General features: G+C 40.6%; 3 protein-coding genes across 5 annotated transcripts in view; 1 reads left to right on the forward strand and 2 right to left on the reverse strand.

Annotated features, from left to right (window-relative positions):
* Window positions 1–1,277: 1,277 nt before the first annotated feature.
* Window positions 1,278–4,813, reverse strand: LIPT1 (lipoyltransferase 1). Its single transcript, XM_084865489.1, has 2 exons — window positions 4,723–4,813; window positions 1,278–2,617 (listed from the first exon to the last, which is right to left on the reverse strand). The coding sequence occupies exon 2, from the start codon at window positions 2,457–2,459 to the stop codon at window positions 1,341–1,343; it is 1,119 nt and encodes a 372-aa protein (XP_084721615.1). The 5' UTR covers window positions 2,460–2,617; window positions 4,723–4,813; the 3' UTR covers window positions 1,278–1,340.
* A 2,036-nt stretch (window positions 4,814–6,849) lies between these two features.
* Window positions 6,850–12,650, reverse strand: LOC311612401 (uncharacterized protein C2orf15). Of its 3 annotated transcripts, XM_084865326.1 has the most exons (4): window positions 12,468–12,650; window positions 12,034–12,150; window positions 9,233–9,328; window positions 6,850–7,979 (listed from the first exon to the last, which is right to left on the reverse strand). In XM_084865326.1, the coding sequence occupies exon 4, from the start codon at window positions 7,913–7,915 to the stop codon at window positions 7,640–7,642; it is 276 nt and encodes a 91-aa protein (XP_084721452.1). In that variant the 5' UTR covers window positions 7,916–7,979; window positions 9,233–9,328; window positions 12,034–12,150; window positions 12,468–12,650; the 3' UTR covers window positions 6,850–7,639. The 3 variants fall into 3 exon arrangements, with proteins under 3 accessions (XP_084721452.1, XP_084721450.1, XP_084721451.1); XM_084865324.1 differs by lacking the exon at window positions 9,233–9,328 and having other exon boundaries at window positions 12,468–12,642; XM_084865325.1 differs by lacking the exon at window positions 9,233–9,328 and having other exon boundaries at window positions 12,458–12,642.
* Window positions 12,651–12,734: 84 nt separating this feature from the next.
* Window positions 12,735–24,343, forward strand: part of LOC311612402 (testis-specific gene 10 protein-like) — a 48,909-nt gene continuing 37,300 nt past the window's right edge. The window contains exons 1-4 of the mRNA XM_084865327.1: window positions 12,735–12,811; window positions 18,644–18,772; window positions 21,206–21,407; window positions 22,869–23,041. The gene's annotated coding sequence lies outside the window, so the exon portion shown is untranslated. The remainder of the gene's footprint in view (window positions 12,812–18,643; window positions 18,773–21,205; window positions 21,408–22,868; window positions 23,042–24,343) is intronic.

Consider the following 24,343-nt stretch of genomic DNA (forward strand, 5'->3'; position numbering starts at 1 on the left):
TAGGGCTTGGTTCTTCATGCAGGCCCAGTTCTCACTTACTTATGCATTCATTGGTTGATTCTTGTATGTTCCCTGGCCAGGGATCAAACCCACAAACTTGGCCTATAAGGACAGCTCTCTAACCAACTGCTACCTGGCCAGGGGAGTGATGTTACTCTTTCTAGAAGTTTGGCAATGAATAGAGCAGGAGAGTTTCGTTCATTCACTATGGGTAAGGATCCAGTGAAAGTTGAGAGAAAATACAAAGAACAAAGAGAGAAGATAAATATTATGATAAGACAAGGCTCAAATAGGCTGGAGAGGACAAAAACGATGGTATAATTAGAGGGGTTAGGTTTAAGGAAAAAGAGGTATTTCTCTGAGATTGGATGAAATGAGAAATGTTGAAATAGATAACATGGGGACTAAAGGCACTCATTTCTGAAGACCTCTGCTATCACATCATGAGTCAAGGTTTGTGACAAGATTAATAGTGGAGCCCTGACTGGTTTGGCTCAGTGGATAGAGTGTTGGCCTGGGGACTGAGGGGTCCCGGGTTTGATTCCGGTCAGGGCATATGCCTTGGTTGTGGGCAGATCCAGAGTTGGGGGTGTGCAGGAGGCAGCCGATTGATGTTTCTCTCTCGTTGATGTTTCTAGCTCTCTATCCTTCTCCTTTCCTCTCTAAAAAAATCAATAAAATATATATTTTTTAAAAAGAATAGTGGAATTCTGAGCCAAAAAGTGAAAACATTTAGGAATAATGCCTCTGAAAAATGATAAGGAATCAAAAGATGAGTTGAATATGACACCACAGAAAAAAGAAACACAAATTGAAAACTAAATATGAATTGAGTTAATCTGAATGATAATGTAAATTTTTTCCCATACTATCTGCCATTTCGACATAGGAGTAAAAGAAAAAAAAAATCAATTGTTGAGATTTAAAACAGGCTTGATTTAATGGGACAGGATGGAAGGATAAGAAGATATAACTAAAAGGGAGAATTTTAGAGTTTAAGGTATCAGAGGTGGCAAGAAGCCTGGGCTATATTGCCCAGAAGTAAGAAATATCTTATAAAGAATGAAAATCATAGTGTCTGATATGGTAAACATTCCCAAGGTGGTAAAAGAGGCAGGAGCTAAAATACAAATGCATGCCAGGTATTATATTAAAATCAGTGAGGAAAGAGACAGAGGATCCCGGAGGTCAGTAGAAAATACGGACAAGGATAGAGGATAGACACAAATGGGGAGAAGTTAGTCAAAGAAACTAGACCCTTTTAATTTTAAGAGACATACAATGCACATCAAAAATTTTTATTTACTCACTGAACCTGCCAATATTAACTTTACTTGCAGTCACATTATTCCCTTAATTTTTTCACAGACAATATTCCATTTACTGTGTACTTCATCGTCTTCCGGACTTGTCCCATGTGACATATTTGTTAGCATAGTAGTTTCAACAGGGCAGAACTTACTGCCAATGAAAGTTGAGTTTAATTTGTCACATATTTCCCGTGGCAACCAATGATCAGGAGCTTCAATGTTACAGGTTTCAATTCTCCCATTCTTCACATCTATGAGAACTTTAATTTCCAAGAGGGACTGTTCATGTAACACATTGAAGGAAGTTTGTATACTGAACTTCGGGGTTTTGCCATAGATCCATTCCCAGGTTTGCAGTTCTTGGGCTTTGCTATTTACTCCAGGAAACTGTGTCTCATCTGTTGGGTTTATCAAGTTGATATGATTCTCAATGTGATGACAAGCAGCGTACTCTGCCGCAATAGCGTCTGTCAGGATTTCACAGGTCAGAGTGGGGTCTTTTTCCACCAGACCTTTCACCAAGGCAGGTATGCTAGCCGTTGCATGGCTCCTGATCCCTTGGTAAGGGCTCTTGAGCAAAGACGACAAGAGGGTCGCATCAGTACGATATAACAAAGTGCAGTGGTGATAAGCAGTAGTCCGGCCAATCTTAGAAGCTGTTCCAGAGATTTTAAACTGTCCGTCAAGTAAAAGGTCAAATCTTTTGGTAGGCTGCACATCCAGCTGGGGTTGGACAGCATTCAGAGCTCTCACAACCAACTTCAGATTTTCCATCCGATTATACATTTTTCTGGTTGTAAAAAAAGTCAAGTTGATATTGCCCAGGTCTTGGTAAACTGTGCCTCCTCCACTTTTTCTCCGAGCCAGTTTGACACCTTTTTCTCTCATCAGAGTCAGGTTACATTCCTGCCAAGGGTTTTGATGCCTACCGATTACAACAGAGGGAGAATTTCTCCAAAAGAACAGAACCGGCTTGCTTTCTAGGTTCATGTGGTCATGGATCCAGTCTTCCACAGCCAGGTTTTGGTAGACATCATTGGAAACTGACTGTAAGATAAGCCCTCTTTTTACTGTGTTCTTAAAGCCAGTTGCTGGGACCTTGAAGTTACAAAATGACTGTAAGCAATTCTTTGAAAATGGGATCAGCATACTTTTAAAAATGAGAAGCAAACAAATGGTTGAGAAGCGGAACACTGTTTTTCTTTCTTGGTTATTTAATCCAAACGCATCTAATTCTCTATCCAGGACAGTTGCTTTTCTTGCCTTTTAGCTTTACCATTTGTCTTTAGCAATTTGACAACAGAGACCTAGAAGTAAATGAAGACAAACCTCAAATAATTTCTGTTGAAATGGCATGGGAGCCCATATCTTTCAAACAATAAATTTTCAAATATATAATGTATCTCAAAGTCAAACCAGTTATTTTGAATATACAGGTAGTACACGTTAATTGGGAAAGATGAGAATATTATAGATAAGTAAAAAGAGCTAACTAAAAGACTCCATAGTACCACCGAGAGATAATCACGGTTTACAATTTGGTGTGTACTCATTTTTCTCTGTGCATGTGTAAGCACACACACTTTTCCCCACAGAAGTGGAACTATACTATTTCATTCCAAATTAAATCTGTTTTCACATCAGCTTTAGTGTTGTACAATATTCCATTGTCAGATATATCATAGTTTATTCAATCAATCTTTGTAATTTAGTTTGTTTCTACAATAGTTTTTCTGTTATCAGCAATGTATTCATGAACATCACTGTGGAAAGCTTTATGCTATTATAATATTTTATTTGACTGATTTACTGGCAACATAACTCAGATCAATATTAGATTACGATGGACTCCCTGAGGTCAAGTGGAGAGGCAATCTGATTAGCAGGTTATATGGAATAATCTGTATACATAAAAACCTAAGGGAACTGCAGACTGGCCAACTGGCTGGTAGCTATGACACCTAATGACCAAAGAGGACAAACGCTCAATGCAGGAGCTGCGGAGCTGCGGTGACTTGGCAGCTGCGGTTCTGGGGTGATGCACCCAGAAAGGAAGTAGCCTGATTCTGGGGTGCATCACCCAAGAACCACCTCCTCACAATCTGGGACCCCTCAAGGGATGTCAGAGAGCCAGTTTCAGTCCGATCCCTGCAAGCCAGGCTGAGGGATCCCACCTGTGTATGAATCCATGCACCAGGCCTCTAGCTTTATTATGTTTGGACATTATTTTATTTTTTTTAGCAGTGCTGATTAAATATTAGTGGCAATGGGCTGAAAATACTAGTTATACCAATGAAATATTTTGACTAGTTATGGTCGTAAAGAAATCATTCTGTCCCGATTCTGTTTCTTAGGATGGTCATAAAGTAGGCCAAAGTCTTTTGTAGTTAAGTAATATCTTAGAAACACAATTCCCAAGTTAAAGAGTTTCAGATTTTCATCACTCAATATATTTTGATAAGTTATGCTACAGAAAAGTTGAGCCAATTTACACCAGAGAGGTCAGGACAGTTTAATAGAGGAAGAGATACTTGAACTGTCTTGAAATCTGCTGTTTACCAAGTGGATGGGAGTAGCATATTCCAGACACAAAAAGACAAGAAGTTATCTATTAGTAAGGCATGTTTTGGAGACTCCCTCCCCAGGGACAGACGTAACACTTCTAGTCTTCTGGCTGCACTGACATCTATGCTACATTGCCTTGGGAAGTCCCTGCAGCCAGACTGCACTTCTTCGGTTAACCCAGTGTTTCCCAAACTTCTCTCATGATGAGAATCACCTGGTGGAGTTGTTAAAACACAGATTCCTGAATCCCAACTAAGAAGTGCTAAACTAGAATTTTTGGGAACATATAGGTAAAATTGTATACTTAACTAGTGCTCTAAGACAGATTTTATATACAGAGCACTAAGTTAGGTATGCAATTTTACCTATATGTTCTCAAAAATTCTAGTTTAGCACTTCTTAGTTGGGATTCAGGAATCTGTGTTTTAACAACTCCACCAGGTGATTCTCATCATGAGAGAAGTTTGGGAAACACTGGGTTAACCAAACAGAAAGCAAGCAGTAAGTCACACTCATCCACCGAGGCAGCCCCAGCTCCTTCAGAACACCTCTGCGCGTCCTCCTGTCATTTCTGACAGTGCGTCCCTGACCCGGAGTCTCAGGACGGCCCTGTGCACGTTTTATTTCGCCTTTCCGGATCGGTGGGATGGCACCCAACACGTTTTAGGTTTTACCCTCCGATATTGGGGAGAAAACTTTTCCAACCGGAGAGCAGACTACTCCCAGGTGCTGAGCGCACACTGCAGCGCCTCCGACACCAGCGCGCGGATCCGGGCCTGGGGGGCTCCCACCTTCCCGCCCCGGCTAGCGGCGCCCCAGAACCACGGGTACAGCCGGGATTTCCCACCTGCTGCTCCCAGTCGCGCTGATTCAGGCTGAGCACCCAGCAGTGCGGTCTCCCCACGACTGGCAGGCTGCGCGCGCAGCGGACCCCGCCCCGCCCCGGAAGTAGCCCTAATAGCCACCGGAAGTACCGTGAAGACCTGGGCTTCAAGCTCCCTAGTGCGGTCCGCGCGGGTCTGAGTGACCCGGAAGAACTTCTGAGGGACCTTGGCAGTGGCCGAGCCAGCGCCAAACCAGATTAGAGGCCAGGACGCGGGCACGACCTAACCACAGAGCCGACCATTCAGGTGGACACGCACTGCGTCACCATCGGAGCGGAGGTGGGAGGGGCGGCCATCTCTGGCTGGAGCCGGCACTTCGTGGGGAGTCTGGGCGAGGCCGCCAGAAACCCGGGGCATCAAGGTCACATGCCAGGCCAGGTGCCAGCGAATAAGTGCTTTGCACCCAGTCCGCTCTCCACAGCCCAAAAGTCGGTCACTCCACTTGGGAGGCGAGGAAACTACAATCAGTTGGGAAAGGAACACTGTACTGCATTTTTTTTTAATATGGAAAATTTATTTATCAGAAACTATAAAACTCCAAAATGGGCTTACTTGAGGATTCCACTTACAGAAGTCTCCCCCAAAACAAGCACCCAAGTGACGCTGTTGTTCTGATGAAACTTGTCCCCTTGCACCGCTTTCACGGAAAGTCTGGGAATTTCCCTACCCAGGTGTGCCCTCTGATTTATGGCTTGCATGGGATTTGGGGATCCCAATTTTATGAAGTCTTAGTAGTAGTGGTTCTCAATGAGGGTAATTAATGTTTGTATTTTTTGTTTCAGCTACCACATTTGACATCCTGCAGGGAATGGGGCATCACACACAATGAAAGATCATCCCAAATTCAACATCCAATACAGATATAAAATGTCCTGTTGGACATGTGTGGACGTGAAACACCAGTCTGTAAATGCCTGAGTAAAGTCCCCCACCAACTTTTTTAAGTGGTTTTGCTAAGGTCACTGGTGACATGTTGCTAGATCCAATGGACTTTTCAGTCCTCATCTAAACTTTCAGTTGACTACCTCCACCTTAACGACTCCTCTGGGCAATCTTGACATTACCAACCTCACTGCCAACTCTCAGTCTCCTTTGCCAGCTCCCCTGCTGGCGCAACCTGCTCCTAAATGTTGGAGTTTTTCAGGACTTAATCTCAAACTCTACATTCACCTTAAGCAATATCATTCATTCCTATGGCTTTAAATAGCATTTCTGTATACAACTTCAAAATGTTTATGTGGTTAGCTCCACACATACAGACTTTGGAAACCCGGGATGTCCAAAAACTATGCCCTGTGCATACCCCTCCCCCAGGAACCTCCATGCATTTAGTTTGTTTGTTTTTTTTTTCCTCCTAGAAACACCTTTTTCCTCCTCACTTTCAGATCACCAGTACATCCTGCCAAACTTTACTCGGACTCTATACCCTTCTTAACACCTCAGTCATCTCCATCATCTCATTTGGACAACCATGTCCCTGCAAAAGCTATGCCTATCATGTCCTCAGAGAAGCCTTTCTAGTAATATTATGAAAAAATCAAGTTTATGTGTTATGTCTCCTCAAGTGTCTCTTTGAACATTTTACTTTTTCTTCTTGGCACACAAGTTGTATCTTATATATTTATTATCTGATGTCCTATCTTCTCTGTAGCCAGACAATAAGCACTGTAAAGGCAGTACCTATTTTATTCACCACTGCATGTCCAGCACCAAGTATGGCAGGTTAAGTGAACAAGTGAATGAGTTGTGTATTTTTTCTCTCTCAAGCAATTCAGGTTAGGTGAACAAATGAATGATTTGTGTATATTTTTCTCTCCTAAGGAATTATGTTCTGTAAATGATGAAAAGCATCATCTTACTGGTTATGTCCCATTCAACACCTTATACACACACACACACACACACTCTCTCTCTCTTGGTTTAGTACTGTTTAATTTATAAAATATTGCTTCCCCTTAAGCCTTTTTCTTTTCTTTTTCTTTTTGAGGATATGAAGGATATTACTCAGCATTAGAGATAGTCATTAAATATTAAAATATAGGTAAATGTTCAAAACACACATAATATAAATAGTTACAACTCATAATATGTCCAGACACAAAATAGTTTTAATTTCATCTAGCATTATTTGAGACAATACTGCCATTTCAAATTACTACATATTTCAATAAGAAAGGCAAAATGATATATATTAAATAATAATTTTAAGGCTATTTCCTTATATTAAATATTGGTGGTATAAAATGGTAGCAACTGTAAGATAAACTACACTTTGAAATAACTATGTTGTAACTCTGAAATGAATTTGATATGGAAGAAATAATAACAGTTTAAAAAGATTATTTAAAATGTGAAATGCTTTTCAAAGTATGCAATTTACTGTAGGATTTTTTGGCATAGTTTATCTAGAGTGAACTTTTATATAACAGAAATGTAAAAATGTAGAAAGATAAAGTCCCCTCAAGCAAAATCCCATACTGGAAATCTAACATACAAAATTGGTACATAAGAAATAGTATGACATAATGATGTCAAATTGTTTGGGCACTGTTTTGTGTTTTTTATTACTAGTTAAATACTTTATCATTAATATGTTTTAGTGCCATTTAAATACTTTTAGTCAAAACACTGACTTTGACAAGGATAGAATACCAGAGAAATCTACTTTGAATTTTGGAAAGCTTTCTCTCCCTAAAGCAACTATTTTGAGTTTGTATCATCAAAAAAATATAGTCTAAGGTGATTTATAAACAGCAGAGGGAAAAAGCAATCATCTTCCTTCATTTTGTTAGTTTTCCTATTGAGGTCAAGTTCTCAATCAATATGCCCTGTTAGTCAAAAGCAAGTTTTGATTTCTGTAGTAATATGTACAAAATGCCTTCATTCCACATCTGTCATTTCTATTCCATCACTTTCTTTAACATAAACAACTGAACCCAAGGCTTTCTCGGAAAGAGATCCTGTGGCAGTCTCTTTATCTCCTGCAAGGTTTTCTTGGTTTGTGTCTTCTAATCTTATTTTCTTAGTGTTTTGAAATAACGGAGTCACTGGTTCCAACTTGCTTTTCTCAGTCCCTTGAGTTAAGTGATCATCCACTTTTGCATCCATACACATAGCAGATACCTGAGTAGCAGATTTACTAATAGAAAATCCCATTGGAACAGCTGAATAAATATAGTAGTGGAAACGTTTCTTCAACTTGATTGCTTCAACTTGAATGCTTGAGAGAGAGAGAGAAATGGAAACAAGTGAATACAATGGGAATTTCAACCAACATCATGACACTGTTCGTGCTAATGGAATGTCATGGTGATGGATCCAAAACTACAAAGTAAAACACTGCCACATCTCAGTTTACTTTTTCTCTGTGGAAGGGATCACAGATTCTATAGATTCTTTGAAAATGTTTTTTAAAAGAATTTACAGATTTTATGTTTCAGCACCTTTCAGGAAATAGAACTTCTCTACTTACCCCTTTCTATCATTCTTGCTGTCAACAATTTTAATTAATTATTAATACGTTAAATAAATAATTACTGAAGTCCAAACACTTCTCTAGTTGTTCTCTAAAAAAATAAATATAGCTAAACAATTATAAACATTTACTAAATAATAACACACCATCAAAATATATGAGACAAAAACAGACATAACTGAAGGGAAAGATAGTTCTGCACTAATAGTTGGAAACGTCAGTACCCAACTCTTAATAGAACAATCAGACAGAATACAAGAAAATATGAAAACAAAATAAGTAGATTTACCAACATATATAGAACATTCCACTCAACAACAACATACACATTCTCAATTCACATGGGACATTTTCCAGGATGGACCATGGTTTAAGCTACAATATGACTTTCAATAGATTTTAAAAGGTAGATATACAAAGTGTCTTCTCTGATTACAGTGGGATGAAGTGAGAAATCAACAACAGAAGTAAAACAGGAAAATCCACAAATCTGTGGAAATTAAACAATACACTCTGAAACAACCAATGGATCAAATAAATCACAAGGGAAATTAGAAAATATGTACAGATGAAACAAAATAAAATAAATAAAAATGCAACATAAAAATTTATGGGATGCTGCAAAATCAGTGCTAATTGGGAAATTTATAGCTATAAACATTTTAAACAAACAAAAAAGACCTCAAGTTAACAACCTAACTTTACAACTCAAGGAACTAAAAAAAGGGACAAAATCCATAGTTAACAGAAGAAATTAAATCAGAGATCAGAGATAAATGAAATAGACACTAGAAAAATAATAGAAAAAAATTAAATCTTTGAAACAAAAGTCGTTTCAAATGACAAATCAGAAATGAAATCCTGGGACTTTACTACTAATTCTACAGAGAGTGCTATGAATACATGCCACAAAATTGTATATCCTAGCTGAAATGGACAAATTCCTAGAAATAAAACTTACCAAGATGAAGTCATGAAAAAATGGGAAATCTGCCTACCTGGCATAGCTCAGTGATTGAACATTGACCTGTGAACCTGGAGGTCATGGTTCGATTCTCAATCAGGGCACATGCCCAGGTTGTAGGCTAGATCTCCTGTGGCAAACATGCAGGAGGCAGCTGATCAATGATTCTTTCTCACATTGCTGTTAATATCTCTCCCTTGCCTTTCATCTCAAACCAATAAAATATATATAAAAAAAGAAAAAACCAAAATCTAAATAGACTTATGACTACTAAGGAGATTGAATAATAATAATAATAATAAAAAAACTAAACAAGAAAAGCTTTTCTTTTTTATGCTATTGTAACATTTAAAGAATAAATCATACCAATCTTTCTCAAACTTTTTCTAAAAAATTAAAGAGGAGGGACCACTTTCTACTAGTAATTTATTCTAAGAGGCCAGCAATCCCCTGATACCAAAGCCAGGCAAACACAGTGCAAGAATACTACAGACCAATATCCCTTATGCACATTGATGCAAAATCCTCAACAAAATACTACAGCATATTAAAAGGGTCATATATCATGACCAAGTGGGATTTATTCCTAGAATAAAAGGATGATTCAGCATATAAAAATTGATTAATGTAATGCAATACACTACAGAATAAAGAAAAAGAGCCATATGATTGTTTCATTTGATGCAGAAAAAGCATTTATAAAAGTCAGCACCCTTCCATGATAAAAACACTCAACACACTGGAAAAAGAAGGAAACTAAATAAAAACCATATGTGAAAAAGCCTTAGTGAATATCATATTCAATGGAGAAAGTGTTTCCTCTAAAATCAAGAATAAGGCAAGCATGCCCATTTTTGCCACTTCTATGCAACATAATACTGGAAGTTCTAGCAGAAAGAAATAAAAGGCATACTAATCAGAAAGGATGAAATAAAATTATCTGTCTTCACAGATAATTTGATCTTGTATGTAGAAAGCTCTAAATATTCCACACACAAAAAATTGTTAGAATAAATGAATTCAGCAAAGCAGTAGGATACAAAGTTAACATGGTTAAAAAACAGTTAACAAAAACCAGTTGCATTTCTATACACTAACAATGAACCTGAAAAGAAATAAAACCAATTTCAGCCCTAGTTGGTTTGGTTTAGTGGATAGAACTTTGGCCTGCAGACTGAATGGTCCCAGGTTTGATTCTGGCCAAGGGCACTTGCCCAGGATGCAGGCTTGATCCCCAGTGTGAGGCATGCAGGAGACAGCTGATCATTGATTCTCATCATTGATGTTTCTATCTCCTCCCTTCCTCTCTGAAATCAATTAAAAAAATTCCTTTACAGTGGCATAAATAAAACAATAAAATACTTAACAATTAACCAAGGAAGTTAATCCAAAGATTATGACTGTCCAATAAAAACATGGAAGATGCCTACAGAGACAGGGTCCTCACAAAGATATTGGTTCTGTGATGGGGCCAAAACAGCCCTGGGTAAAGACTGCTTTGGACCTAACAGCTTAAAAGCAAGCTTCTAAAGCAGCAGTGTCCGATAGAACTATTTTCATTGATTATACAATATAGTAGCCAGTAGCTGCGTGTGTACATTTGAAATGTACATAATACAAATGAGGAACTAAAGTTTAACTTCTACTTAATTTTATTGGCATAAATTCAAATAGGCATTTGTAGCTAGTACCTATTTTCGATAGGACAGCTCTAAAGGATCCAACTGTTCCCAAGTAAACGTACAGCATCTCAGAGCAAAGCCTAAATATACTTAATCACAAAAACCTCCAGCACCTAACCATGTAAAATCTGCAATGTCTGGTAGGCAATAAAAACTTATGAGCTATGGAAACAAGCATAAAAATGTGAATGATAAATAGAAAAAATTAGTTGACAGAAACATACCTAGGAATGACACAAATGATAGAATTAGTATGTAAGGACCTTAACAGCTATGTTAATTTTTCCACATTTCCAAGAAGGTAGAGCAAAGCGTGAGCATGACGAAGTAAGAAATGGAAGTTACTAAATGAAAATATACTTGATGAGAAAAAAATCCCATTGTGGATGAGGTTAACACCGCCGAAAGAAAGAATAGTGAACTTGAATATATATCATAGAAACTACCTAAAAAATAATACACAGAGCATCGAGCAGCTTAACATATGTGCAATTTGAGCCTCCAATTTATTTTTATTTTTTGCGACTAGGAGAACAAAAAGAAAAAAGAAAAAAGGCAACATACCAATTTTTCTTAATAAAGTTTGTGAAATGATAGAGAAACTAAGGGAATAAAAACTCAGACCTTAGCATTGCAGTGGAGTGTGTCAGAAGGAAGAGCACATAGGTACTATGAAAGGGTTAATTGGGGCAGGATGGAGCACTGACCACTCTGGCTTTTCATGAGGGAAGAATATTTTTACCAGCTGGGGAAGAAATTAATAGTCCTTAATATTTTTTAAAGGAAAATCTTCACATCCTGGTTTGACCGTAAAGTAATCTTTTCCCTACATTATTTCCTTAATTAGGTATAATTATATTTCAGAGGAAATTACCTCTTGGGACCTCTGACTTCTTTAACTAAAATAGCAGCAACACTCAATTTAACTTTATAGTATCTTGCTATACTTACAAAGTATATGATATGGCAAAATAAATGCTCCAAAATAGGAGAAAATGTAACAGCACACATAATGATGAAAAAAAAAAGTCAGAGCAGAGAATGGAAAAATATATGGGACTTATTTAAATGTACTTCTATGAAGAAATTTGTTCTAACATAAAATTTGTTTATGCTCTGCAATAATATATAATGGGAAGAAGTGAGTACTTACCTGGCAAAAACAGCAACTGTTAGTCTCTTCAAATGTGAGATTACTTTTGAAACACACAGGCCAATACAAAATCAAGATAATCAGAGCACAGTTTAAAACCTAGTTATCTGTTTTCATCTGTGGAAAAGACAGGGAGATAAAGCCACCATTAAAGTTCAGAAACCTGCGGGCTATTTGAGAAAGGTGGGACACATAAAACATTAAGAAACATAAAGACATTTTTTTCCCTCCAAGCTGGGCTCCGGGTTCAACCCTGACTGGACCGTGCGAGGCTGACCGGGGCCGCGGGTCTGCAGGCTCCCCAGACTGCAGGCCACCGGTGCTCACCCAACAAACAGGCCGGCTCCTTCCCTGGGTGCCACTGCGGGACCCGACCTGGGAGGCTCCCCCAAACCACCCAACTGCGGCAGGACAGCGCGCTAACCTCCCAGCGCCTAAGAGAAGCTCTGGGGAATAACGAGTTCAACTGAACGTGGGTCTCGAGTGGTGCCTGATCGCTGGGAAAAGTGGTCCAAAGCCGGAGCATCCAAGATGCAGGTGTCCCTGAGCTTTGGGAAGGTGGCCGAAGGACGCACGGGCCTGCGCACGCGCGACCCTTCCAGCGCGGTGGCAGCATCAAGTGTTAGGAATTAAGTGGCGGCTGGTTGCTAGGAGACGGGACGCTGGGGGCGGGGCGTAGGGGCTCTGCGGGGGCATCGGCCAGCGCGGCTAGGCTGGACCGGAAAAGGCCTTGCCCCGGCACCTGTGAGGACCGGGGAGTGGGTCCACGCGTGGCTAGGTGCGTGTGTGCGCGCGCAGGTCTAGGAGGCCCCACAAGAGGGAGGGTGGGGCCCGGTACGCGTGCGCACAGGGGCCGCGGGCGCGGGGCTCCGAGGCGGAGCGGACGAGGAGAGAGAGGCGGAGGAAGAGCCCGGCTCAGGTAGAGCGTGAAGGCGGGGCCGGGGGCGGCGCCGGCCGGGGCCAACCGCCTCCGCCCCCTTCTCGCTGGGCCCTGTCCTCCTCCACCTGCCCCGGGGCGGGCCGGTCGATTTCGAGGTGGGAAGGGTGGGAGAGGGGCGGAGGATGAGGATGGGTGGGATCTGGATCCCTGGCGGAGACGGAGCCTGGCAGTCGCCCGGGTGAGCTCCGGGAGCACGGCGGGCTGAGGATGCGGGATGGATTTGGGGATCCAGGTAGGACCACGGTGAGGCGCCCGGTGGGCGTGAAGCAGCCTCTGGGCCGGAAGGTCCCGGAGAGGGCAGCTGCCGGAGGGAGTGTGTGGCGGGGGCCGGGAGCTGAAGGTGACCCCCAGGTAGAGCTGAGCGTGACCCCCAGGTAGGCATTCACTGCTAGAGCTGCGGTGAGGGCGGTTGCAGGCAGAGTTGCGGTCCGGGGAAGCCCTCTGGGAGCAGTTGCCCTTTCTTGGGGGTTTAGGACGGAGCCCAGTTCCTATGGTGACCGCTTCGCTCCTGCAGAAGCTCTCCGTTTGGATGTTGGGGTGGAGGGTGAAAGACGGGGGCCGTTCGGTTTAGAAACGCTCAGGAGAGGAGTTGAGGAATTGGCAAGTCAGATCTTTGAGTGCGACCTGGCTTATCCTGATTCCTGTAAAACCTGAGGCGGTGGAGCCGAGATTACAAAGGCATTTGCATGAAAATTCATATAAATCAGTAGAAGTTGTTCACAGGAAAGGCAGGAGAAGGTGGCTTTTGTTTGAAAAAATAGATGAGACAAGTTGAATAATGGAGGCGATCATGGACCCGATTCCTAAACACGTGTAGGAATACCTCCCCCCCCCCCCCCCCCCCCTTTAAATAGTCAAGACTCGCGGTTTCAGGAAAAGTTTGCGGAGTTTTCTTTGTTCCATGCATGCCTTTATATCTCGGAGTATTCGGTGTTTTAAATGTCCTCTACTGGCATTTCAACTACTGTGTGTGTGTGTGTGTGTGTAATTCCTGTAAGGAAATAAATAACATGCGGTTTTTAAGTAGAAGAAAATAGGTTAGTTATAATATATATGTCACGCTATTCAAATCTGCCTCCAGGATAACACTGATTTTTTTTTTTTTTTAGTTTTAATGAATGAATGAACTAAATCGGTCTTAATTGGTGGGAGATAATTCAAAAGATACATTAATGAAATATTTATTAATTTATTATTAATATTTATTAATAATAAATTTTGATGACATTATTTAATGGCAGCTTCCCAGGTATATCTTATTTTATGGGGAAAAAAAATCACTGCGCCCACTCTATTTCATCTTTCACTTTAGACCAGCATATAATCAGTTGTAGAGATTTTTTGGACTCTCCGTCTTCTTTTTAGTTGCTTAGTACAGTTTGTTTTAGGACCTAAAATGTAGGTAATTTGCTTTAAAATACTCCAGATGCAGAAGCAGTTAGAGCAGGTGTCATTGAGTCCCTTTTCTAATCACACGCCCTTCGCCCCAGCTGCAGGCACTCTGATAGGCACTTCCACGCTTTTCCTTATAGTTCTTCCCTCTTTGTATGTGAACATGCACATCCTCGTTTGGCTTGTTTCTGAACTTTATATAAATGGAATTTTATTAAGTATTTCTTTGCATTGTGTTCCTTTATTCGACTTTTTTTTTTTTTAAATTAAATTTATCAGGGAGCCACTGGTCAGCATGAACATACAGGTTTCAGGTGTGGGTTTCTGTTACAGGATCTGTCTTTTGCACCATGTGCACCCTGTTAGAGTGGCTGAAAGGGGTAAAGAATTATACATTTATTGTTGACACCTGCTACCCTGTTTTCCCTAAAATAAGACAGTGTCTTATATTAATTTTTGCTCCCAAAGACGCGCTAGGTCTTATTTTCAGGGCATGTCTTTTTTTAAATATATTTTTATTGATTTTGTACAGAGAGGAAGGGACAGAGATAGAGAGTTAGAAACATCAATGAGAGAGAGTCATCGATCAGCTGCCTCTTGCATTCCCCCTACTGGGGATATGCCCACAACCAAGGTACACGCCCTTGACCGGAATCGAACCCGGGACCCTTCAGTCCCCAAGCCGACACTCTATCCATTGAGCCAAACCGGTCTCGGCTTCAGGGCATGTCTTATTTTTCCATGAAGAGGAATACGGTACACACTTATTGTTAAATGAAAATAAAGAAAATTTATTATCTTTATACGGTACGGTAGTACAGTAGTTGTCAACACAAACCAGACAAACTGTGAATCCTACAGTATCAAGAATTTACTCATTTATTCAATGACAATCATGTCATCATCTTCTGGAACATCATCATAACAATCCAATTCCTGAATTTCCTGGTGAATTTCTTGTGACTCCATCTCTTTCAGAATCGGTGGACCAAATCTCTCATGTTTAGCAATAGCATTCTGAGACAGAGCCTAGGGGGGCCTTATTTTCGGGGGATGCCTTATATTTCACTCAGAAGGAAACCTGTAAGTAGGTCTTATTTTCGGGGAAACACGGTAGCAGGGGAGCTGAGACCAAAATGGCATCAGTGGGTCAGGGTATTTATGTCTCTTGTAAAGGTTAGACCAGGTGTAGGTGGAGGTCAGGTGTAGATGGTCCACTGGAAAGTGGGTGAGGCAGTTTACAGGAAAATGAAGGCTGTTAATCATGGAACCCATAATGAGAATAACAGGAAAAACACCAGGAGGGGCTCTTGCCAAGCCGGATATAATGGAGCACAAAAATGCCTAACACCCACCGCCCAGAGTCAAATCTTCTGTCAGCATATACTGGGACTTCCTTCCCCTTTCACCTCCTTTCCTACAGCAACCAGCACACTGCTCTTTATGTTCACAAGTGTCCATTTTACATCCCACCTATGAGAGAGGTCAGTTTTTGCTGTCCCACTTATTTCACTTAGCTTAATGTTCTCAAGGTCCATTCATGTTGTCGCACATGGGATGTTTCATCCTTTCCCATGACTGAGGAGCGTTCCACTGGGTATATGGACCACATCTTTCTCCACTCCGCTATCACAGGACACTTTGGTGGTTTCCATGTCTTGGCTACAGTGAATAATGCTGCAACGAACATAAGAGTGCATATATCTTTGTGTATAAATGATTTTGAGGATTTCTGGTATATAACCAGGAGAGGAATTGCTGGGTCATATGGTAGCTCTACTCTCAATTTTTTGAGGAATTGCCAGATTGCTTTCCATAGTGTTGTACCAGTCTACATTCCCACCACCAGTGAATGAGGGTTCCCATTTCTCCACAGCCTCTCCAGCCCTCGTTAGTGCTTGTCTTGTTAATAGTGGCCAATCTAATAGATATGAGGTAGTATCTCATTGTAATTTTGATTTGCATTTGTCACTGACCTAATTGTCACTGAGGTTGAACATCCTTTTATATATCTACTAGAGGCCTAATGCACGGATTTATCCCTTGGCCTGATCTGTGGGGATCAGGTCAAAACCAGCTCTTTGACATCCCTCAAGGGGTTCTGGATTGCAAGGGACCCCACCAGTGCATGATTGGGGCCGGGGAGGGCTCCAGGGTGTGATAGGCCTGTCTCATCCAGTCCCAATTGGCTGGACCTCAGCAGCAAGCTAACCTACTGGTCAGAGCATCTGCCCCCTGGTGGTCAGTGCATGTCATAGTGACTAGTTGAACATTTAATGAATAGTCAGACACTTGGAATATTAGGCTTTTATTATATAGGAGTGGCTGTTCATATGTCTTCTTGGGAAAGGTGTATATTTTTAGCTCCTCTGCCCATTTTTTGATTGGATTGTTTGGTATTGAGTTTTATTAGTTCTTTATATACTTTGGAAATTAAACCTTTGTCAGAGCTACTATTTGCAAATATCTCCATCTGGTGGGCTGCCTCTTTGTTTTGTTGTCAGTTTCTTTGGCTGTGCAGAAGCTTTTTAGTTTAATACAGTCCCATTCATTTATTTTTGCCTTTACTTCCCTTGCTTTTGGGGTCAAGTTCATAAAATGTTCTCTATGATCGAGGTCCATAAGTTTGGTATCTATATTTTCTTCCTTGTAACTTATTATTTGGGTCTTATATTTAGGACTTTGATGCATTTTGAATTAATTTTTGTACACAGGGACAAACTGTAATCCAGTTTCATTCATTTGCATGTGGCCTTACAGTTTTCCCAGCACCATTTATTTACTTATTTTTAATTAAAAAATATTTTTATTGATTTCAAGAAAAAGGGAGTGGGGGGGGAGAAAAAGAGAGAGAGAGAGAGAGGGAGAGAGAGAGAGAGAGAGAGAGAGATATCAGTGATGAAAGAGAATCATGGATTGGCTGCCTCCTGCGTGCCCATACTGGGACTGAGCCTGCAACCCAGTCATGTGCCCCGACCTGGAATTGAACTACAATCTTCTGGTCCATAGGTCAATGCTCAACCATTGAGCTACACTGGCTGGGCACCATTTATTGAAGCGACTATCTACTCCATTGTGTGTGTCTGGCTAAATGGATATTGTATCTTACCAAATGCCTTTTCTGCATCCATTGCATCTATTGATAAGATCATATGCTTTATATCCTTCCTTTTGTTAATGTGGTATATTACATTGCTTGATTTACATATATTGAACCAACCTTGTGCCCCTGGAATGAACCCCACTTCTCTATAAATATTGTGTCAATTTACACTGTCATCAGTGATATATAAGAATGCTAAGTTAGCCGAAACCGGTTTGGCTCAGTGGATAGAGCCTCAGTCTGCAGACTCAAAGGTCCCAGGTTCGATTCCGGTCAAGGGCATGTACATTGGTTGTGGGCACATCCCCAGTAGGATGTGTGCAAGAGTCAGCTGGTTGATGTTTCTCTCTCATCGATGTTTCTTGCTCTCTATCCTTCTCCCTTCCTCTCTGTGAAAAATCAATAAAATATATTTAAAAAAAAAAAAGAATGCTAAGTTATATATCCAACTATTTTATCTTTGCCAATGTGATGATTAAAAAATGGTATTCATTTTTTTTAAAATTTGTATTCTAAATGGTGAGATTGAATATTTTTAAATCTATTTAAAATCTATATATATGAAATATACATATCTTTGCCAATTTTTCTAGTAGGGTATTTTCCTTTTTTATTTATACAAATTATTTACATACTAGGGAAGTCCTTTGTGACATGGATAGCAAACAGTTTTGTTAATATACAAAAGCAACAATAAATAGGTAGTGAATGTTGACCATATTGGAAAACACAGGCCTAGCATGTTTAATTTGCTGCTGACCTGTATTTCCTTAGTAGAGTGATTACCAAGAGGATGAGATGGGGTATGTATTTTTTTAAATGCATGTTTAATATTATAGTTTTATATTTGAAAAACACAAAAAAATTTATAACATAAAATTTCAAGAAAGTAAAGCTTGCTGAAATCTTCTTTGTTGTAACAAGGTTAAAAACAATTAAAAATGTATCTAAGAATGCTGTTAATTTTCAAAACTTGTGAGAAATCACAAGACTGTTTTATTTTTATTATTTTAACATTAAATATATCTTATTTATTTATTTTAATCTCTATTGTTGAAAGTAATTCATGTCTCTCTCTCCCCCTCTCCCATTGAACTTTTCTAGATTGCCCCTGTCCCCCACCCCAGGCTTTCCTTGGCTGTGTGCCTCAGTATTATGCCCATTCTTTCCACTAGGTTACCAACAAAGAACATGATTTTGATCTATGGACTCCAGTTTCTGAAACTGTAAAACACCAGAATACTCTCAGGCTAGAACAAGAAGTCAGAAATCAAGATACATTCATCTCAACACTGAAATTACAGGTTACACTTAATTTATATATATGTATTTCTCAGAATTACTTTGGACTTGGATGTATTTTAAATTAAGGAGAATAAATATTAATTCAGTGCTGGTTTTATGTTTTTTTATGGGTCTAAAATAATTTTATTTTTATCTTAACCATTTTGATACACATAGATTCAGAGTCAGTGAGTACAAACTATGTGCCAAGTGTTATATTGAGTGCTTTGAAGTTCATAATCTTACTTCATCCCAGCCTGTGAAACAGTGATGCTACTTCTATTTTTACAGACACGGAAGCTGAAGTTCCAAGAGGTTAAAGAATTATGATACTGGAAAAATAAGCGATAGAACTAGGATTCCTCTGAACTCCTAAGTTAGCTAGGATTTGAACCCAGTTCTCTGAACTGCAAGTTCAGTATTGTTTCTCTTCTCCTGGTGCCTGATCTGTGGTGTAGCTCTTAATACATGCAATTTAATTAAACGGCTTCTAAGAAGAAAGAGTAAACTTAATTTTTCCTACTAAGTACAGCTAAAAGCCCCAAACATTAAATATAAAACAGACATAACAGTGAGAAGTGAAAAGAAGAAATTCTGGCTAGGGACCTCAACACACAATGAATGACACATTCCTGGGTTCCTGGATTTTCTTTTTGATCCATATATTCCAGACAGAGTGCTGGAAACACTGGCACTCAAAACAATAGGTGCAGACAAAGGTATCAGAAAAGCCATCTTTTTCTTTAGCCACAGGACTGGGAAAGGGACAGCCTAGCAAGGCAGACTACTTTAGACAATAACTGCCTGCCCTAAGCAACAAAATGGAGAAAACTATTCCTGCCAGCAAGGGCTGAACAAAGAGCCTAGACTTCTTTTAAAAATATATATATTTTATTGATTTTTTTTACAGAGAGGAAAGGAGAGAGATAGAGAGCTAGAAACATAGATGAGAAAGAAACATTGACCAGCTGCTTCCTGCACACCCCCCACCGCAACCAAGGTTCATGATCTTGACCGGAATTGAACCTGGGACCCTTCAGTCCGCAGACCAATGCTTTATCCACTGAGCCAAACCGGTTTCAGCAAGAGCCTAGACTTCTACCCTTGCCAAGCTGTAATTAAGGGCTCCAGCTGCACCTCAGAGTCCTTCCTAACCCCCTCCAGTTTCTCCATCCCCACAAGGAGGTGTCACAGAAGAAGGCTGAGCTGAGAACTAACACTGTTGTGTCCACAAGACAGCGAGGGAAGTTCCCAACTCCACCCTGCCAGTGTGAAGGACATGGGGAGCCTACAGTCTACCCCCAAGATGTAGTAAGAGGCGGCCCCTTTCCTCCTTGTGGAGTGGTGTCAGAGGAGACATACTGCAGAGTTAGGGCTTTTACCAGACCCAATAGTAACAAGCTCACCCACCCACAGTGGCTGTGGAGGACTGGTCAGAGCAGTAACGAGGCATCTCTGCTCTTCCTGGCTGTTGTGGTATCAGCAGAGGCCCAGTGAGGAGCCTGAACTTGCATCCCTGCCTAGCAGGAACAAGGAGCCCCACCTTCCTTAGGTGCCCCTAAAAACCTCAGGCAGAAATGGGACTTCCATGCCACCCAGCAGGATCAAGGAGCGTCCCCCTTTTCTGGCTGGAGCAGTGTCACAGGAAGCTTACTAAAACCCAAGAGCCAAATGGAAAGTTTGGAAATTACTAAGTTATTCTTCAATAAGTGAATGGCTGAACAAACGGTGGTACATCCATACAATGGAACTATAAAAATAATAAATGCGTTATCAAGCCACAAAAAGATGTAAAGGAACCTTGAAAGCATATTAGTGAAAAAAAAGCCAATATGAAAAGGTTACATACCCTGTGATTCCAACTTCCTGACCTAGAAAAGGTCTCTATGCTTTATCTCTTACGTCTTTGCTGAGATTTTTCTGGTTTCTTTTGCGTGTCTGAGGCATGCCCAAAATTACTTGCCGAAGCATTTATAAGGTGGCTGATTTAAAATCCTTGTCAGATAAGTGTCATACCTAATTCATCTCTGTGTTGGCGTATCTTGATTGTCTTTTCTCCCTGAAATTGAGATCCTCCAGATTCTTGGGATGGGGAATGATTTTATTTAAACTGAAACCTGCTAGTCTAAGGCTCTGGCTCTTGTCCTAAGGCGCCTTGGAGACAGCCCTTCCCAGTGGACACTCCTGTTTGACCTCATGCTGTTCCCAATCTATATGGGTGCTTCTGGAAGGCCCTAGGCCACAGTGGCCAGCGTGCATATTGGCCAAGCCATGTCCATCATCACCACGCTGCAGAATAAGGAGCACAAAATTCATAAAGCAGAAAAAGACTTATAGCTCAGCCTCCTTGCCAGGGAAGCAAACCTGCCTTTCTGATGCCAGGCACCTGGTTGTTCTCAGAGGGAAGCCAAAGGCATGTTTTAATATGATTATTTCCTTTCTAATGATAACAGATTGAAGATCTCAACCAGTCAAATCATGGCTTGGAAGATATGATAGGAAACTCTTGGATAGTGAGGAGGTGGTAAGCTGTCAAATAGACAATTTAATGAGCCACAATGAACATCTTTGTAAAGAACTGATTAAAATTGACCAACTAGAAAAAGAGAAAGTTTTGTGGTGGATATCCTCAATAAGGAACTTGAAGAAGCAAAGGTATAAGTTTTACCACTGATAGGTTTAAAAAATTGACATATACTTGACTTATAACATTATATTAGTTTTAGGTGTACACATAATGATTCTTCCTCTCTCTCTCTCTCTCTCTCTCTCTCTCTCTCTCTCTCTCTATATATATATATATATATATATATATATATATGTAGTGAAATGACCATAATCATCCTAGTTAATATCTGTTGTCCGTTCTGTGGTTTTAGACAAATGTAAAATGACATTTATCCACCATTACACTATCAGAGTAGTTTCACAGCTCTAAAAATCCTCTGTACTTTGCCTCATTTTGATTCTTGTTTAGAAAGAAAGGCCTTCTCACTTCAAGAAACTATTTTCTTGTTTTCTTTTAATACTTTAAAAAATATTTTTATTGATTTCAGAGAAGAGGGGAGAGGGAGAGATTGAAGCATCAATGATGAGAGAGAATCATTGATTGGCTGCCTCCTGCATGCCCCCTACTGGGGATTGCGCCCACAATCTGAGCATATGCCCTTAACTGGAATCGAACATGGGACCCTTTAGTCTGCAGGCTGATGCTCTATCCACTGAGCAAAACCAGCCATAACTCTTTTAATACTTTTTAATAATTTTTTAAAAGTGTTAATACTCTGGCATTTCTTTTTGTTCTATGAGTTTGGGTTAACTAGTTCTTTCTTTAGTCACTGATTTGAAGTGCCATTTTAACAGCTACTGAATTCACATATGTAAGTGGATAAAAATTCTGTACTGTTTGGTTTCATTAATTCATGTGCCATTACCACCTTATTTTAATTACTGTAGCTCTGACATGATAACATTTTATTTCTTGATTGAGTTTTAGTACACTGCCATGAAACTTAGAAACTGAGAAATTCAACACTATTATAAAGTGGAGACAGTTTCATTTCTAATTGCTGATGGTTTATAAGGAAGATATAGAGTGGATTTTAAAACTGAAAAGCAGCCCATTTAATTTTTAATGTGCTTATTTGACTTGATTTCATTAGACACCAAATTAGTAAATGTGTCTGTAATAAGGTAGTTTCCCCCAAAGCTAATTGCCTTTACATGTTATTTCTTAAACATCCTTTTAATATAATATTGGTAGCATATGATAAAGCACTTAAATGATTAGGCTGAGAACATGAGTGTTACTGAAGGTATTATTTGTTATAGTAATATAAGAAGCTCATTTAATGAACTTGGTGGTGTTTATATGCAGTAACGTCACTTATTTAGAAAGTATAAGTAAGTTTATCTTAGTGAAAAGTCTGAATATTTAAATATGTGAAGTTTACTATTTTAATGTAAGGACACCATCTTTTTTTTTTATTGTTTTTTTTTTTTTTTTTTTAACAATACTGCCTTGAGGAGGTTCTTAGAACTACTTGAGAGAGTAGGTAAGAATGATATGCTTTTAACTTGTGGATTTTATTTATCTTGTCATGGATGCTACTAAAGTATTTAAAGGTCATTGAAAAGCAGCTTGAGGGATACAAGATGGCTGCAGCTTAGCTGGAGACTGCGTGTACCTGCTCCCAGCACAGTACAGAGCAATCAACTTGAAAAACTTGAAGAGTAGCTGATCTGAAATATTATATCTCAGGAGCACTGAAGAAGCCACAGAGAGACTGGTAAGAGGAGCAGAGACACGGAAAGAGAAAGCCCTTCTCCAGCAGGTGTGGCAGCTGAGAGGCCAGAGGGATATTGCAGCTGCAAAGCTTCCTCTGCCTGGGAGTGAGGGGTCTCAACATAGGGCTCTGGAGCTCAGAGGGAGAGACCAGAAGAAGAGCCCGGGAAGCATTGTGCAAAGGGAATTGTGTGTGTGTGTGGGGGGAGTTCTGTCTGCCTGGGAGACTTGGACCTCGCCTTCTAAGTGAAGAAGCACTCCTATTGTTAGCAGCCCCAGCCAAAGAAGTTTGCTCTACACTCCAACTGCTGCACAGCCATGTTTGGGTCCAGCGAAGAAGTCTATGGGCTGCACCCAGCAGCAACTTTTAGAGACCCTCTATTTTCTGGGAAGGCATTGGGCAGAGCCCTAGGCAGTGACTAAACAGTATAGATTGGGGGGAAATGGAACAGTCTCTCCCACCTTGAGTACAAGGTCAGAGCACCTCCCCCCACCTGTGGAGCCACCATGCTTGCCCTGTCCTGGTGGGGACAGGAAAGCAGTGCAGGTCTGGGATTTTGGCTTGCACTGAAGGGTTCAGAGCCCAAGCAGAACTGGGAATTTGGGCCTTGTTTCATTGAGAAAAGCCACATGGAGAGATCAGAGTTGCATGCAGAGCTGACTTTCTGCTTGGTTTAGTGGTGTAGAGTCATTGTTGCCGTGCAGACCTGGGGTTTTTGGACTGTCCACTGGGGAGGCTTCTGTCAGGGAGACAGATGGAACTAGAGTTGGAGACTGTGGCTGAGATGGGTTTGGCTTTGAAGTAGGGACTAATTTCCCCTCACCCAGTGCCTGGCTGTGTAATCCCCAAGCAGGTGCAGTACTAGCCTGAGCTAGGTTCACCTGGGTTAATCCTACAGACATTTTTCAGAAGGCTCTGTAGGAAAACCAGGCAACCTTCCCTAGGAGAGAGGCAGAATAGCCGTCACGTGAGTGGGATCTTAGAGAACCCCTGTCTGACCACAGATATGCTCTGACCTCTAAGTTTAAAGAAGCCAACCCGTTATACAAATTGAACCCCCCCTCCCACCCTTACCTCTACCCCCGGTCTAATAGACACAGACACAAACAGAAAATAGAGTGATAGCTGTAGACAGGTAGCCCAAGGCCAGTTACACACAATGTTCAGCAGTGACCTTTATCTGAAACCCACCCAAGAGGACCCAGAATCAACACAACTAGGGATGGTCTTCAGACCACACCAGAGCTGACCCAATTAGACACACAAGTGGCACACCCAAAGAGGGATCTCAGGCTCCAGATGCTC

The sequence above is a fragment of the Pipistrellus hanaki genome (genome assembly GCF_964339955.1).
Source record: "Pipistrellus hanaki genome assembly, chromosome: 18".
NCBI classification, from domain to species: Eukaryota; Metazoa; Chordata; class Mammalia; order Chiroptera; family Vespertilionidae; genus Pipistrellus; species Pipistrellus hanaki.